Source organism: Periplaneta americana, chromosome 2 (genome assembly GCF_040183065.1).
Source record: "Periplaneta americana isolate PAMFEO1 chromosome 2, P.americana_PAMFEO1_priV1, whole genome shotgun sequence".
In the NCBI taxonomy this organism is placed as follows: domain Eukaryota; kingdom Metazoa; phylum Arthropoda; class Insecta; order Blattodea; family Blattidae; genus Periplaneta; species Periplaneta americana.
In genome coordinates, this window is record NC_091118.1 from 33751402 (window position 1) to 33769298 (window position 17897).

General features: G+C 36.2%; 1 protein-coding gene and 1 non-coding gene across 5 annotated transcripts in view; both read right to left on the bottom strand.

Moving 5' to 3' along the window:
• Mgat4a (alpha-1,3-mannosyl-glycoprotein 4-beta-N-acetylglucosaminyltransferase a) overlaps nucleotides 1–17897 on the bottom strand; it is a 112664-nt gene that overhangs the window by 47213 nt on the left and 47554 nt on the right. For all 4 annotated transcript variants that reach the window (XM_069814772.1, XM_069814791.1, XM_069814780.1 and 1 more), the window contains exons 2-3: nucleotides 12523–12984; nucleotides 5741–5874 (exon numbers count right to left, since the gene is read on the bottom strand). In XM_069814772.1, the coding sequence (XP_069670873.1) occupies nucleotides 5741–5874; nucleotides 12523–12984 (596 nt within the window). The remainder of the gene's footprint in view (nucleotides 1–5740; nucleotides 5875–12522; nucleotides 12985–17897) is intronic.
• TRNAK-UUU (transfer RNA lysine (anticodon UUU)) lies at nucleotides 4039–4112 on the bottom strand. Its single transcript has one exon. It is a non-coding gene; the product is annotated as a tRNA-Lys (tRNA).

The following is a 17897-nucleotide window of genomic DNA, read 5'->3' on the forward strand; positions in this document are numbered from 1 at the left end:
CATACTAACTTCATGGACATGAGCGAGAGGCAAGAGATTTGTTTAAATTAAAATTCATACCCGAGCTCTTATCTGTTGTGTTTCACAAACAAAGCGTGGAATGAAATCATCTTCAGCAACAATAAACATTCCTAATTATGTATTGCAAGATCTCTCCTCCTTGTCCACGTTAATTTATTCTCTAATAATAACACCGATATGCTGCCTAGCAGTTCTCAGAACTTGCGGTGATACTATTACAAAAATGGATCACGGATACACCACACAGCGCTTAGAAACTCGAAGCAACCAAGAATTCTTAAAAAGATAACGTACTTCTGAGTGACATAATAAATTTAGTTTTAAGATGTTTAAAAGTTCTTGTAAAAAAATTATTTAAGTAAAAAAACTCCAAGATTTATGTGTTTATAATAGATTTCCTGAAAATATGTATTTACATAATTTTTTTGTGAAAATATGTGTTTTTATGTGAAATAAAATTCGGGTTTTAAACTTGAAACATTATGTTCGGAATTTTTAACTTTGTTAATTGTGTTTTATCACACGCAAAAATAATATTTAATTACATAGAAATCCGCTCCTTATTCATAATAGCCATGCAGTATTCAATGAGGTGGGCGAGACCTCATACAAAATGAATATGTGATGTATTACTGACCATTTTATTTCTTTTCTTTCAGAAATATTTTCTGTAAACTTCAGTTAATATGATTAACTTGATCAGATCTGCCAGTTATATTTAACTTAATGTTAAGTCGAAAAAACCTAAAGTCAGTATTTATACAACCAAAAATTCACAGTTAAATACAACTGAAGATTAATTAGATGCCTTAATCTGAGATTAATTGCTTATACGAAAATGGCCCTAAGGCTTCCAGGCATGGGCATGCACACGAAGAGGTAGAACTACTACGAAGAGGCCAAGGAAGATGCATAGGAGGATTCTCAAGAACAAACTGAGTGACAAGAAGCCAAAATGTCTAACTTAGGAGGATGATCAGCATGAAGGACGTGGCATGCCATGCATGGGAAATGAACTGGAAATGGGGAGGACATACAACCAGACAAGAGAGATGAGCTTAGGAACGACAATGTGGGACCCTCGAATTGGGAAGAGGAACAGAGGATGTTCAAGATGCAAGCGGTCTGAAGACTTCGTCTGAACAATCAGTGTAGGCACAAGACAAGTGGAGAGCCATAGTGGAGGCTCTAATTCGCTCATATTGGTATACAGTGCGTTATGAACATATCAATTTGTAAAAAAAAAAAGTGGAAAGGTTAATTGAAGGCAGATGTTAGATTATACTATTCAAATGGACTGACTCACTGTGTTAATCAACCTGACCTAACCGTACATACCAGTAGGACACCTTGTCCTCAAGGGATTACTTACTTACAAATGGCTTTTAAGGAATCCGAAGGTTCATTGAAGCCCTTACATAAGCCCGCCATCAGTCCCTATCCTGTGCAAGATTAATCCAGTCTCTATCATCACACCCGACCTCCTTCAAATCCATTTTAATATTATCCTCCCATCTACGTCTCGGCCTCCCTAAAGGTCTTTTTCCCTCTGGTCTCCCAACTAACACTCTATATGCATTTCTGGATTCGCCCATACGTGCTACATGCCCTGCCCATCTCAAACGTCTGGATTTTAAGTTCCTAATTATGTTAGGTGAAGAATACAATGCGTGCAGTTCTGTATTGTGTAACTTTCTCCATTCTCTTGTAACTTCATCCCTCTTAGCCCCAAATATTTTCCTAAGCACATTATTCTCAAACACCCTTAACCTATGTTCCTCTCTCAGAGTGAGAGTCCAAGTTTCACAACCATACAGAAGAACCGGTAATATAACTGTTTTATAAATTCTAACTTTCAGATTTTTGGACAGCAGACTGGATGATAAGAGCTTCTCAACCGAATAATAACACGCATTTCCCATATTTATTCTGCATTTAATTTCCTCCCGAGTGTCATTTATATTTGTTACTGTTGCTCCAAGATATTTGAATTTTTCCACCTCTTCGAAGGATAAATCTCCAATTTTGATTAGTTGGTTTATTATTATTATTATTATATTATCGGTATTATTGTTTATTTTCTTGAAATGTCAGCTAAAAGACCAAACAAACAATTTAAAAAAGAATATACTGATTTATGAATTTAAATACTATTATAGTCACAATCATGCCATGGTATGAAAGAAAAATTCCACAACCTCGAGCGGGATTCGAACCTGCGACTTCTTGTATCCTGCTCGAGGTTGTGGAATTTTTCTTTCATACCATGGCATGATTGTGACTATAATAGTATTTAAATTCATTAATATGTCACATCAACGGACGTATATACATCACCAAACATCATAAGATGAAGATTATACTGATTTATTTCATTAACTGTCTGGCATAAACAGATGTATGTCATTAATTCTGCACAAATTTACATAAAAATAATATATATTGAAATTTTTTTCAGTACTATTTTTCTCTATTTATGAAAATCTACTTTTAATTGATATTAATGATAAAATATATTATTACTTTATAATGAAGTTTACTAGAGAGAATCATACTTTCTTAATACTTCAGTTTAGAGATTCACTCAAGAGTAACAAATCTGTTTTCACTACTCACAATGTTTTTCTCTTAAAAATATGGACAAGACACCATTGTACGCACATCAATAAATTTGTAATTAAAGTAGATAAAATTCTATAATATAAAATAATCAATTTCTCTTAGAAAACGTTTCTACATGCCTGTTTCAACCAAATCTAACAAATTAGCATGAGTCCAGGAATGGCACAAATGAATGTCAGGCAAATGATGACGCTTGGTTTAATCTCGAATTTGAATGCCAGTGTGCTTTTTAATTAAAAAAATACTTTTTTGATAAAATTATTGTATTTTTTGGATAAATTGATTCAAAGATACTGAATATAAACAAAATCCGACCAATGGTTTTAGAGAAATCACAAACAGATAAGTAAGTGCATACAGACAGACACAACATGGCCAAAATCAATTTTATTATTTGGTTTACGGCTGCTGAAAACATGTAGATTCTGAGAAAACTACTTTCATTTTTATTTGTAGTTTGTATAATTAATGAGATGGTGTAAGACGGTAATTCCGTGGAAAAAAAAAAAAAGTAACAAATGAAATAATATAAAACATAACTATTTTCACATTACAACATCACTTGTTGTTATTATTATTATTATTATTATTATTATTATTATTATTATTATTATTATTATTATTATTATAGAAACGAGGATATTGAGAAAAAAATTGTCTTTGTCCCTAAAAAATTTAAATTTTGAAAGGATTAAACAAATTAAGTTTCTCAGGAGAAAAAAAGGAAAGGATTTATCTAAATTTTCAAAATCACTGTTAGGTGAGTATACACTGGCTGCTGAAAAAGTTAAATTTATAAACAGAGTAAAAAAGTCACATATAGGCCTACATAAAAGACATAAAAATACAAACTACAAAGAAATACATAAAAGCGCACGCACGCACGCACGCGCGCGCACACACACACACACACACACACACACACACACACACACACACACACACACACACACACAAAAACAGAACGCCACAAAAAAATCACCAATAAAAGGATGATTTCCTGATAGAATACATTATTAATAATACAAAAAAAAAACTGAAGCAGTGGTTTTAACAGTTTGTGAAGGACACGAGTTTTATTAGGTAGTTTAAACAGCACAACACTTCACAACTTATGGTCGAAAGCAATATTATCTTTAATTTTTTGGCGTACAGTACCAAAAACTTAGATTATGATGAATTAAGAAAATAGTTGCAAGCTAAAATTGACTAGTAATTTCGCACCATTGCAAAAGTGACTTCATTAATAAAATTAACACCATATCTCCATGATTAAGAGACCTATAGCTAAGAGAGAGCAAAAATAAAATATAGCAATAAATATGCATATGGTATGGTGAAAATAACTTTAATTTTCACTAAGTAGAAGTTAGAATAATTTCAAGGGAAAAATTGTTCCGGGGCCGGGTATCGATCCCGGGACCTCTGGTTGAAAGTACCAGCGCTCTTACCAACTGAGCTACCCGGGAACTCCACCCGATACTCCACTTTTCCCTTCATATCCACACAACTCGCGTGAGCTGACGAACCGCCGGAGACCCACATCGAGTGCACACAATCTCTGTGTGACTTGGAATTGTGGTTTTCTGCATAATATATACGTCACCGTGTACGTTAACAGAAAATCACAATTCCAAGTCACACAGAGATTGTGTGCACTCGATGTTGGTCTCTGGCGGTTCATCAGCCCACGCGAGTTGTGTGGATATAAAGGGAAAAGTTGAGATAGTGTCAGGTGGAGTTCCCGGGTAGCTCAGTTGGTAAGAGCGCTGGTACATTCAACTAGAGGTCCCGAGATCGATACCCGGCCCCAGAACAATTTTTCCCTTGAAATTATTCAAATCTGCTTTACCTGAAAGATTAGATTTGCATAAGTAGAAGTTAGTTTATATAATAAATAAAAATCCCACAGAGAATTTTTAGAGAGGCTGAAACAAAAGTAGCAGGAAAGCATTGATGGAGAACTATAGAAGTTTGGAGGAAAGATACGAAAGATATATTTTAATAATATTACTGCAACAGTTACAAAGAGCAGCAACCCAGCGACTCTTTTCCTATCTAATCCTATAATAATCCTTATATCATCAGGCTTTACATATCGTCAATTATCTTTCATGACAGCAGCCATCTGTCTGATAAGCAGCGCACTAAAATGGCCGAATGTACTGCACTTTGTCAAGAAGATAAGAAGAGGTAGTTATGGCAACTGTGCAGCATATGGGAAAATGAAAGGGAGGGAAAAAATCCTAGCTATGTAATCTGTTTGTGATATGGACTTTCTCATTAAAGGGTCTTTCTTTTGTATTAACGACGTTAGTTTTCCAAACAGATAACCAAAATCGTTACATGATATTCCTATAAAATTGTTATACAATTTTCCAACACAACTTATGGTGCCTCTGTAGCAGGCACTCGATAGCATGCTGATCAGGAAAGATGGAGTTGTTTGTACGAAGTTGCGCCACAGAAATTGTATGTTGTGTGTAAACAGTAAATGCAAATTCTTTGTAGAGCCATTTTCAAGTTGCACAGCTAAGAATATTTTAAGTTTTGTGCTATTACTGACTCATGTGTTGCTGCACTATGGATGACTACCTTAAAGTTGGGAGTCCAATATCGTAGATTTAGGGTATGTAAAAGAATCTTGCCCTTAAAAACGGTTCTACGTAGAATTTGTGAACCATTTCTTGCCAACGTCAAAGTGTGAAGGTAACACAATAGACGAATAAATGTGTATGAACTTCTTGTACCCTTCACACATAATCCATAACAAGGATGATGAAAATCCTTAACACTTCTTTATTTGAGAGGGAAGTAAAGCCTGGGGTTCCACATTACAGGATTATAGTATTGCACATAAAAGAATCCTGTCTTAAACAAAAGGTTTCCAAATAAAATTTATAAACTATTTCTGCAGAAATTTATCAGGTATAGTGAGATCCACTTTGTACCTCTGAAATGGAATTCAACACTTACAGACTAGCAATCCAGCGAGGTTAGGTGACCATATTTGGAAATCTCAACCCAACACAACCAATCCCACTACTTGTAACAAGAGAGAGATAATGTTATGAAGTTCATTATTTATGTTACTAACCTCAGCTATGAAGATTACTATGAGGGAATCTGCTGCTTCTTCTTCCGTCATGCTATCAACTAGATTTTGAAGGGTAGCCAAAAGATAGCTTTGCACTTCACGCTTCACGGTGGGAATGCCAAGCACCACTGAAACTGTAACATAAATAAGATAGATACAAATAATATAACAATTTGTATTGTATTATATTTATTACCTGCAAATCGGCACATGTCAGGTGGTAGTGTCACACAATCTAATACAAATGACATAAAATTACATAAATTTTACAGTGTTGGACTCATGATCCTGTGAACCCTTGTTCGTTCTCCGGTGTACCTCCAATTTATAACTTATATTGGGCAAGCCAATGGTCCAGGTAACGCAGGGATTTTCTCTGGGATATCCGATTCCCCCTGTGGCATCCCAACAAATCTTAAACATCATCTCATCTCAAGTGCAGTGCAGACCAGCCTTCTATGGCGCACCCTCGGCAATGATCGTTGGTAAATTGGTCTACAAAACTGACTTTGTACGGATAAATGATAAACAGTCAAGTACCCATTGTTAGGTGGGGAAGAATGAGAATAATAATAAGAATAAAATAATAATACAATAAGGAGAAAAAAAGAATACAGTGAAATCTCAAAATAACGTACTTCACTAGAACGCATTTTTCAGTTTAACCCATATTTTCAAAATCCCCGCTCAACTCACATATGTTACTAGGTACAGATATTTCATTTTTATCGTTCTTTGGACTTAGGAAGGTTTCATTATTACGTACAGAATTTTGAAGCTAATAAGTGTTAATAACACTTTTTTTTTAACTTTTACGACTACATTTTGACATATGTTTTATGTGTAACAATGTTTTTTCTTAAACAACTTTTCGATTTTGAAGTTTTATTCGCCTTAACATGAAATGTGATATCACAGTCTACTATATACAGTCGCGAAGCTTGAGGTGTTTTTTTTGCAAATATCGTGATAAAGCGCTCCAAGCTGTTAGCAACTAGAAACAATAGACTGTCCATGGTGGACTTTGGACTGTGTCGTATTTCTATCAAGTGCTAGCTCGTTGCATATTTCACATTGATGCTTGTGAAATGTTCGTTATTGGTTGTAATGAAAATGTTAATGGCTAAAATATAATAATTGGAATAATAATATGGGACAAGGAGGAGACGTTTGTAGTGCTATAAATTGTAGCAATAGTAAGAGAAAGAGGCCAGAGTTATCCTTTTTCCGATTTCCGAAAGATTCAGAAAGGTTCCTGGGTTTCCACAAGAATGCTGTGCAGAAACAAAACTCTTAATTTTGAAGTTCTTTGTGACTGTTAGAATACATTATATCTTTAAATTTCACAATGAAATGTTTCAGTCTAACCGAAAGGACATTAGATACCGGTTAAAGTTCTGTCACTTACGTAGAAAAATTAAGTTTGTTTTAATGAAATTTAATGATCACGTTTTATTTTCAATTCTGGTGGGATTATTATTGCTTAGGCCTACTTTTTTTTTTTTCAAAAGATATGTTTTTAATTATAGCTGTTAATTTTGTTGTAATTTTTATTTGTTGCTTTACTAGAGACGTAGAAAAAGTCTGTTACAATAAAATTTATTGATCACGTTTTATTTCCAATTCTGGTGTGATTATTATTGCTTAACCTCATCCCACTTTGTTAACTACGTAAGCCTACACTACAAGTACCGGTACACGTAAGTTACTCCATTAATTCATATTTCCATTATTATTATTGTTGTAAAGGAAAATGGAAATTAATATTTATTGGTTTCATAGTTGATTATCGCTATAATCTTGAATGAGTGAAGCCATTGTAGTAAATTTCAGTTCGTTTTGCACAAACAAAAATTATATTAACTTATTTCTTGCAGGCATCTTCGAGTTTATGGTGGAATTTAATATACTTCATTAAAATAATAAATTAACTTTATGCATTTAATATTTCAATAATGGAAGGAAGGTGTTAATTTTTCCAAAAGAACACAACGAAAGTGTAACATATTTTGTCGTCTGCGATGATGAGGCGATAGTAGCGATCCTAGTGGTGGGCAACTACCCATGTTTGCATTTTTACTACATATTGAGCTTCGCGACTGTATATAGTAGACTGTGGTGATATCTTACTTGTTGATGATCTTTGACATGGCTCAATGATCTCTTCTGTGGATGCAATGAAGTATGTAGACAAACTTAAAGTTTATCTGGGGAAGACTGAAAATACTCCAGAAAGAATTCTAAAGTTTTTGACAAAAGTAGAACAATTTGTGGAAAATGAACTAAAATAAACACTTCAAACAAAAATAAGTGATTTCTTCTAGTCATCCTAGTTCTTATTTTAAGAAAATTTTTATTTTTATTTTTTAAAACTGTTAGTGTTAAGTGTTTTACTGTAAAGTTTAATAATTCCTTAAAGTGCACTTGTGACCTTGAATCTGTTCTGTGACACAAGAACTGTAATCACAACTGGTAATGGTAGGTCAAAAGGTATGGTTTTCAGAATAAAGTACTTTTCATTATAAAGTATAAAAGATTTGATATTCTGATGTACGTTATACTGAGATTTCACTGTACTATAACAAGAATAATTTGATCCAACTGTATGCTGATGAACTGGATTATTGAAAAAAAAAAAAAAAAAAAAAAAGTAAGATACATAACGGTTGCCTTAGACAACAGTATATTATTTTTTCTACCTACATGAAGTTCGATATTAGTACAATTTTGCTATATACAATATGACAGTTGATTTAATATTCACTGTACATTACCTAGCAACAAACTATTGATTGCTTGTAAGAGGTCAACTTAAATGCTGAAGTGCTTTCCCTATAGTTTCATAATATAAGAGCCTGGAGTCAAATAGGGGTGGTGAAGTCGGACACGATGCATGCATTATGAAAAGATGATTTTACGTCATAACAATTGTTTGCAATTATAATAAAAAATCATTAAATAGTACGAGTGTTGCATGACTTACAGAGGATTTAATTTTTAAACGATTCCTGTCAGAATTGATATAAAATGTTAAAATAATACAATAAACATTAATAATTTCAAAGGAAAAATTGTTCCATGTAGAGAAACTATATTAAATTTAGTCATATGCTGGAGGAACTTGAAGAAAACTTTCAAATAGAAAGCCCACACCTGTGGAGAACGGTCAGCGCGTCTGGCCGCGAAACCAGGTGGCCCGGGTTCAATTCCCGGTCGGGGAAAGTTACCTGGTTGAGGTTTTTTCCAGGGTTTTCCCTCAACCCAAGATGAGCAAATGCTGGGTAACTTTCGGTGCTGGACCCCGGACTCATTTCACCGGCATTATCACCTTCATCTCATTCAGACGCTAAATAACCTAAGCTGTTGATAAAGCGTCGTAAAATAACCTACTAAAAAAAATAAATTTCAAATACAGTAGAAAACCATTCTATTGCACAGGAATTGATGTGTGCAAAAGATACTTTCTTACAATTATATGGATAATGTATTACACAATAGAGGCAACACTTCCAGCAGCTACTGTGAGGAGAATGAGTACCGAATGTTATTAATATAACATAGTACGTAAATTTTAAGTCAGCGAAGCATTGTGAGTTTGCAGATGATGGTGCTAATGTGGAAGTCCTGCTGCTGGTCAACTGAAAGAAACACCAGTAATGCTCACTGGGGTTCAATGTAGTAAGCTCCTGATTCTTAGGTTCGAGTCTATTATATTCTAACCCTTTACCTCACCTAGCAACATGCACATTCCTATTTATTAGGTTGATGCATAAGTTTATAGCATTTTTGTTCATCATCACAATACTGTGTTGTTAGAGGAATGTTTATCGTTTGTCATTTATTTTGAGTGTTGTGCTTGTAAATACGACTTGAATTTTAGGGATTTTAAGAAAGTTTGTGCTATTTGTTGGCTAAAAAAGATGAAGTGTCAAGTGGAAAAAAGAATACTTCCGACATATTCTTCTGTTTGAATTTAATAGAGGAGCAGAGGTGGCTCGAAACATTTGTGGCATACACAGGGTGAATGACATTGAAGAAAACACCGCAAGAAAATTGTTCAACAACCCGTACAAGAGTTAGGGTCGATTTCTAAAACACGGACGAAATTGTGGTTCCAAACCTCGGCTTTTAAACCGCGATCGAGGTCTGAATCCTTATGCTATTTCTAAAACGAAGTCGAGACACGGCTTGAGAAGAAACCGAGGTTCATGTGTTTTATATATGGCAACCCAGCTAAGAATCGACTTTTATTCTTGTAAACAATCGATATTAGAAAGAAATGTAGATCGGGATTAATATTTTTATTGAATTCCAGTGAATCAAATTCTTTTGTTCTCAGCTAAGGTATTGTTATATTTGCTAATTTACAGAATATATGTGCGTTTAAAATACTAGCACTAATTATAGGGAACTGATTTTTAGGTACCAGAATTATATTCCCTAAATAATTAGCACAATTCGAACGTTTATGTTGTAGTTTATCATTTGTTCATAGCTACTGCCAACATTAACGACCTGAAAAGCCGGGTCTAACGAATCAATAACCTAAATATTAACTGGAACTAAAATATTATATGGTTATATTTTCACATATAATAGGCCTACTACGTGGAAAGCCCCAGTAGCATAAAACTTAAAATAAGAATACAAAATCACGTTTGCTTCATACATATTCTTTTAGGCCCACATTATATTCGAGTATTAAATAAAATGTCCAGAACTACTGTAAAGGCTAAGAATTAAGTTGCATCGTCTTATAGTCATAAAGGTGTAATTAGTATAAAATATCAGGCCTAGGCCTATATCTATCTTACTTCCCTCAAAGCAACAAGAAGGTGTGAAAAACTTGTCAACCTGGCGCCTCTTGCATTTCGTTGCAGATTATTATTTAGCATTCTTGCTAAATTTTGCGTTGATTCCTTCGAAAATCGAAATATTCGCCAGAAATTGCCGTCGTTATATAGTTACAAAGGATTATTCCTGTCTCTCATCATTCTAATCCGAGATCTAATATTTGTAATAACAAATTTTCCTTTGATAGTCATCCAGCTGATCTACTTCCTCCATCTTGTATACATGAAGCCTGGTTTTAAACCTGCCCCAGCCGTGATCTCTGCTTCAGACCATGGTTTCGAGCCATGGCTCAGAAAAATGAAAAAGACTTCGTTTTATAAATCCAAGCGCGGTTTAAAGCCATGGCCGTGGTCTAGACCTCGTTTTAGAAATCGATCCTTAGTGTCCATCCACAGAATACAATGTTATGCATCTGGCAGTGGCATGGAAGTCAAGGGAAGCACTGCTTCTCTTGTTCATAAAGTGAAAAAAAGAAATTTATTGTAGAAATTATACTTTAATCGTGAGAACTATGAATTCTCTAATCATAAAATGTCACAGAAGTCTTTCTCTGAGCTCCTGTCCTGGACGAGATGCATTCGTTATTCATATTCTATACAGAAAAAAATACTGGAAATCACTCATAGTAATGAGTCCACACCTGTGGAGTAACGGTTAGCGCGTCTAGCCGCGAAACCAGGTGGTCCGGGTTCGATTCCCAGTCGGGGCAAGTTACCTGGTTGAGGTTTTTTCCGGGGTTTTCCCTCAATCCAATATGAGCAAATGCTGGGTAACTTTCGATGTTGGACCCCGAATTCATTTCACCGGCATTATCACCTTCATCTCATTCAGACGCTAAATAATCTAAGATGTTGATAAAGCATCGTAAAATAACCTACTAAAATAAAAAAATAAATTCATAGTAATGAGGATTTCTATGCCCAGATCATCAATGATTTTGCTGCTAAAGAGAGCAGAATTATTGCTTTGGTCTTCAAATATATCTAGGTGAGTTGGCTGCTATCAGTTTTGTACTATACATAAAAAAAAATTGTAATATTGCTTTCCTCACATAAAATTGCACCCCATGCCATTGGCATCTGGTGGGATAAAGAAGGCATCTTTTTTTTTATCATTTTAGTAGGTTATTTTACGACGCTTTCTCAACATCTTAGGTTATTTAGCATCTGAATGAGCTGAAGGTGATAATGTTGGTGAAATGAGTCCGGGGTCCAACACCGAAAGTTACCCAGCATTTGCTCATACTGGGTTGAGGGAAAACCCCGGAAAAAACCTCAACCAGGTAACATGCTCCGACCGGGAATCGAACCCGGGCCACCTGGTTTCGCGACTAGACATGTTAACCGTTACTCCACAGGTGTGGACAGGAGACATCGTGAACTACTAATTGCTTCCCAGGATTATAATCATAACTGCTGACAATTATTGTCAACAACTCAGACACCATATGGCCGCAACTGAAGAAAAATGGCAGGGAAGATTGCAACAAGTGCTACTGCAATACGATAATGCATATCTACACTATGCTAACATGACGAAAGCAGGTATCCAAGAGCCTGGTTGGGAGCTGATTCTACATTTTCCATATTTTCCAGATCTTGCGCCATCAGATTTCCAAATTTTCAGTTTTCCATCCAATAATATTCAAGAGAACTTCTTTGATAGTGAAGATGCTTTACAAACTTGGTTTGACGACTTCAAGCCAGCAGATTTCTTCAGACGCAAAATCGAAAAACTATCCCAGCATTGACAGAAAGTAATATATAATGTAGGAGATATGTTACTGATTGACTTCTGTCTTCTATTCATCTCAAATAAAAACTTCTGTCACAGCGCGAAAGAACGCTACAAACTTTTGCATCAACCCAACAGCTTACAGAAGTTGAAATTAAACTGCACTCTACTAAAAGAATTCATATGAAGCATACCTCCAGTGCGGCCCCTGGACAGACAGTAGGCTGGGCGGAGGCTGGATGGATTCTCCAGTAGATGAGGAAGGAAGTGGTAAACGGAAGGGAGACGCAGCAGGTGCGTGGAGTCTCCAGAGCGCAGCCCGGTCAGGTTCCGCAGCAGTACCCTCACCTCGGGGCTGAGAGGTAGGTAGAGAGCGCTGCTGTTGCCACCGTCAGCCGCCAGCAGCGTTCCCAGATGCTGAGACAGAACGTGAACTTCTTCCTGGCGAGCACGATGCATCGAATCAAGGTGCTGCAGCTTGGCCTGCAGTTCTGCCAACCTCTGAACTAATGCCTGCTCTTGGCTCAGATCTGGTCCAGATATGAGTACCAGTATGCTGCAAGGCACGAACACGGCGATCACGAGCAACAGCAGTCCATTGCGGCGGCGAAGGGGTGCGAGGGGGAGGCTCAGCAGCATGGCCTCTCCTCCCGCTCCTGGGAACACAGCGCAAAGCAAATGGTGCTCAATTTTGTGTCTTGATAATAACTCAACAATTTACACATGAAATGGTTCACAATAAATGACGAAAAAATTGAGAATTCGACTACAACTCTAGTTCTCAGTCTAGGTACAAAAAAAAATTTCAGGCTCTGACATCGGACCCGTTATAACTCAAACTCCGATTATAATTTGGATACAAATTGTAGAGACCCAAAACTCTGGCTCCAGCTCAAACTCGAACTCCAGTTCCAATTCTGACTCAAGACATAACTTCGGCTCAAACTCTAGGTCCAGTCTCAACACAAAAATAAAGCTCAAACTCTAGCTCAGATTCAGACTCAAGCTCTAGCTCAGACTCAGACTCAAGCTCTAGCTCTAGCTCAGACGCTGACTCAAGCTCAAGCACTAATTCAGATTCAGACTCAAACTGAAGCTCTAGCTCAGATTCAAACTGAAGCACTAGCTCTTAAGCTCTAGCTCAGACTCAAACTCAAGCCCTAGCTCAGACTCAAGCTCTAGCTCGACTCAAACTCAAACCCTAGCTCAGACTCAAAGTGAAGCACTAGCTCACTCAGATTCAGTCTCAACTCTAGCTCAGACTCAAACTTAAGCTCTAGCTCAGACTCAAACTGAAGCACTAGCTTAGACTCAGATTTAAGCTCTAGCTCAGATTCAAACTCAAGCCCTAGCTCAGACTCAAGCTCTAGCTCAGACTCAAACTCAAGCCCTAGCTCCGACTCAAGCTCTAGCTCTGACTCAAACTCAAGCCCTAGCTCAGACTCAAAGTGAAGCACTAACTCTCTCAGACTCAGCCTCAACTCTAGCTTAGATTCAGACTTAAGCTTTAGCTCAGACTCAAACTCAAGCTCTAGCTCAGACTCAGACTCAAGTTCTAGCTCTAGCTCAGACTCAAGTTGTAGCTCAGACTCAAGCTCAAGCTCTACCTCAGACTCAAGCTCTAGCTCAGTCTCAAGCTGAAACTCTAGCTCTGACTCAAGTCAAGCTCTACCTCAGATTCAAGCTGAAGCTCTAACTCAGACTCAAGCTCAAGCTCTAGCTCAGACTCAAACTGAAGCTCTAGCTCAGACTCAGACTCAAGCTTTAGGTCTAACTCAGACTCAGCCTCAGACTCAAGCTCTAGCTTAGACTCAGACTCAACCACTAGCTCAGACTCAAACCCAAACACTAGCTCAAATTCAAACTCAAGCACTAGCTCAGACTCAAGCTTTAGCTCAGATTCAAACTCAAGCACTAGCTCAGACTCAGATCAAGCCCTAGCTCGGATTCAAACTCAAGCTCTAGTTCAGACTCAGCTCAGCTCAGCTCAGCTCAGCTCAACTCAGCTCTAACTCAGACTCAAATTCAGCTCAGCTTTGACCTAAACTTCAGTTTCAATTCCGACTCAAACTCCAGCTGCGACCCAAATTTAAGCTCTAGTTCCGACTCAAACTCAGCTCAGACTCAAGCTGCCCTTCAAGCTCAAACTCCAAATCAAGGTCAGACTCAAACTCTAGCTCAAAATAAAGCTCTGACTCAAACTCTAGTTCAAATTTGGACATAAAATGCAGCTCCAACTTCGACTCAAACTCGGGATTCAGCTCAACCGAAGCTCCAGCTCCAACTCTGTCTCTAGCTGCAGTTTAAATTCAGCTCTTGCTCCAGCCCTGACTTAAGCTACAACTCGCAGTCTCTTACTCTGATTTGAACTCCAACCTACTGTACACAACACAGCAACAACTATGCAGTCACTCTCTTCCTCCGCTTCCGAAGCATTATTTGAAATAAACACTGAACTTTCTCTCTCTTCATTTTATGCAAATGAAATAAAATAAATAATGAAAGACAAGAAATAAGTAATTAGGCCTATAGAAGCTCGATGTATTATAATACTTATCTTTGTTCATACAGTCTGTTCAGTAACTGTTTATTAATTTAAAGGATTCCCTTTCCCAAAAATTACAGTTCAAAATACCTGAAGACTAATTCAGTTCGTTGTTTATAACTTCTGGTGACTAATACAATTAGATAGTTATTGCAAACATATGAGGACTAATTCGGTAACACTGGACAACTCATTAACTCCTATGAACTACTAGGCAGTCATGAATATTCACAGTAACAGCATTGTTTTCGTTTACTCAGAAGAATATGACGTCATATTCGTATAAATACAGTTGTTTAAACAGTAGAAAGGAGATATCAAACATTGCGTTGGGATGGTCGGGAAAACAGTGAGATAAATATAAACTGAGAAAAAAAAAAAGAAGACAACTCCATGTATTTACTTGCTTTGTTAATCAATGTTTGACATAAAATGCATGATCAATATTAGTATAGCAATGAAACACATTTTCCTTAAAAAAAAACTACACACACACATGCATGCACGCACGCACACAAATACAGCTTAACCTGTGTCAGAACAATTCCAATCAAATTTATGTATCACTCTATGTTTATACTTAGGTTACAGTAATTTTTCCTCAGCAATTACTTCACATCTTCTATTTTTGCTATACGTGAACATGTTCATGTTCAAATTTGTTAAATAGTCCAATTTTATCTTAAACTTGTTTAGTTCTCTTTCGCATCTAGGAAATGAGTAAGTGGAAGTTAATTTTACATAGCTGGTAGATCTACAAATACAAAGTATATCAGAAACGTCTATTTACCTCGATTAGTAATATTACTCAGAAAACAACTTCAGTGATCTGGGGGTTTCTAGTGACGTATCAGGAAATTCTGTCCTCACGTAACTTTTTTTTTGGGGGGGGGGTCCCTTGACTCATAAACAAGTACACAGACAGAAATCGCAATTTTTTACAGATTATAGTGACTGGGAACGGATTTCTATGAGCTAAAAAAAAAAGGATAGATTTAGAACTTTATAAGAACCAATTCAGGACTTTTAGGAGTTTATATAACATTAACAATTAATAATTTTAATTTTAGCAAATATTCCATTTTGGGTGGAATTTGTGTAAGTAGAAAGAACTGGTGCTGATATTGAGTTCTACTCAACTGAAGACTCAAATTCTATCAGTGAAAGAGACTTATTGCTGATTGGCCAGTTTCATTTCATATAACGGGGATGCACTGACGCGAAAACTAATTTGTAATCTATTGCCTAACCTGAACAACCTACAATCACTTTTACGTTAGATGGATCTTTCCGAAAGAACTTCGGTTCCAAGAAATTAGGTAAAATCGTCTTCTTACCTTTCTAAGACCAGTATGGAACGAACTTTCCAGACCAGTGTTCGTAAGAATTTTTTTAAAAGCTTTTTTTGTAGTTTTTTGGGCATTTTTAGTGCAAGTATTGTTATTATAAATATAGGCAAAATACTAAAAAAGGCACTTTTCAGCACAAACATAGTTTTTAGGCATTTATAGATGTTTATTGATCATTTAGGCGTTTTAGTCCTAAAGAATTTCAATAAGGCGATCCTATGTACAGTCTTAGATAAAGGTTTTGTCGCATAGATACTTTATAAGTAGGGTTTCCCGTTTTTCGCTAATGTGTCCTGTTGTCAAGAGAAAAGTCTTCGGAACAGCTTTCCGTCGCATATTTTAGAGTTCTAAACTGAGAAAAAATGTAAAAGTTACAATGTCTATTCTACATTACAAATTACAAACATTGCACTTCATCATTGCATTGTAGATGGGCTATTATGAAACAATATTATTGTGGGTTATAAATTTCTCAAGGCGAGTGATGGCAACACCTAAAATTTATATGAAGCCTGGGTGAATCTTTTAAAAGTACTGAAGGAGAACTCTGAAATTTGAAGAGGGTGGCGGAGTTCATTATGTGTATCCCTGGAACAAATGCGTGTGTCGAAATGCTTTCGCATGAATGCTCTATGGACTGATGATAAAAATAAATTGTCTGGAAAAACAGTAAAATCAATGCTTGTTGTAAAATCATTCTTCAGTGAGGACTGTGTTGCTTTTCATACATGATTCCTAAAAATAAACAGTTTTTAAGTGAAATTAATTCTTCAGAGAAATATTGCAAGGCCAAGGTAGATTGATTTATAAGAATATTGTCACGTGAGTAGTATATTTTGTAGCTATTTCTGTAATAACTTAGTAAAAATAATTTGAAGCAACTTACATAAAGTAAGCTTAAACTTAATGCAAATATGCTCCCTAACAATTTTGTTTACTATTTGTTTATTTACCCTTAGTTGTAAAGATGTTGGCGCAGCAAGGAGAAGAAAACAGTAACGTGATCGTGCAACGTAAGCGGATTCCTAGTCTCCATACAATGGAGGTAAGGTTAGCGCACTCCAGAAGGAATGCTGACAATAACGGAACAAACAACACGGGTGCTAGAAAAAAGGCGAGGGGTGATAAAAAGAAAAACCAAGAGTCAGGAAGTGATAGGGAAGAAAGTGGTGTGAAGAATAAGGGTGCAAGTGTAAGTGGAAATCTAGTATGTGAAAGTGAAAGCGTGGAGGGGGGGGAAATAAAAGAGAATAGAAGAAGAAATAAATAGAAAGAAAGACAAAGACAGAAATAAGGCAGAGACGAACAGTAAAGAAAGGTCAGAACTTGCGACACTTGAGGATATAGCAGAGGTATTTGATATGTGTAAAAAAAAAAGTGGGGTTGTGATCAAAAAGTGCAAGTATAGTGAAACTGGAAAAGATCGAGAAGTATAGGGGAGAGAGAAAGTGTATAAGCAGATGTGTAAAATAAAATATAAGTATTTATAGGAAGTGAGAATAGTGACAATGGATTAGGCGTAAGTAGAATAGTGTGAAAGTGAAAGTGAGCGCAAATAGAAATGAGTGAAAATAGTGAGAAAGGGTTTAGAGAAATGAACAAGTGTCAGCATAAAATTAGTACTAACATTTGAATGTGGGGACAGTAATTGAATAAAAGGTCAAAAAACAAATAG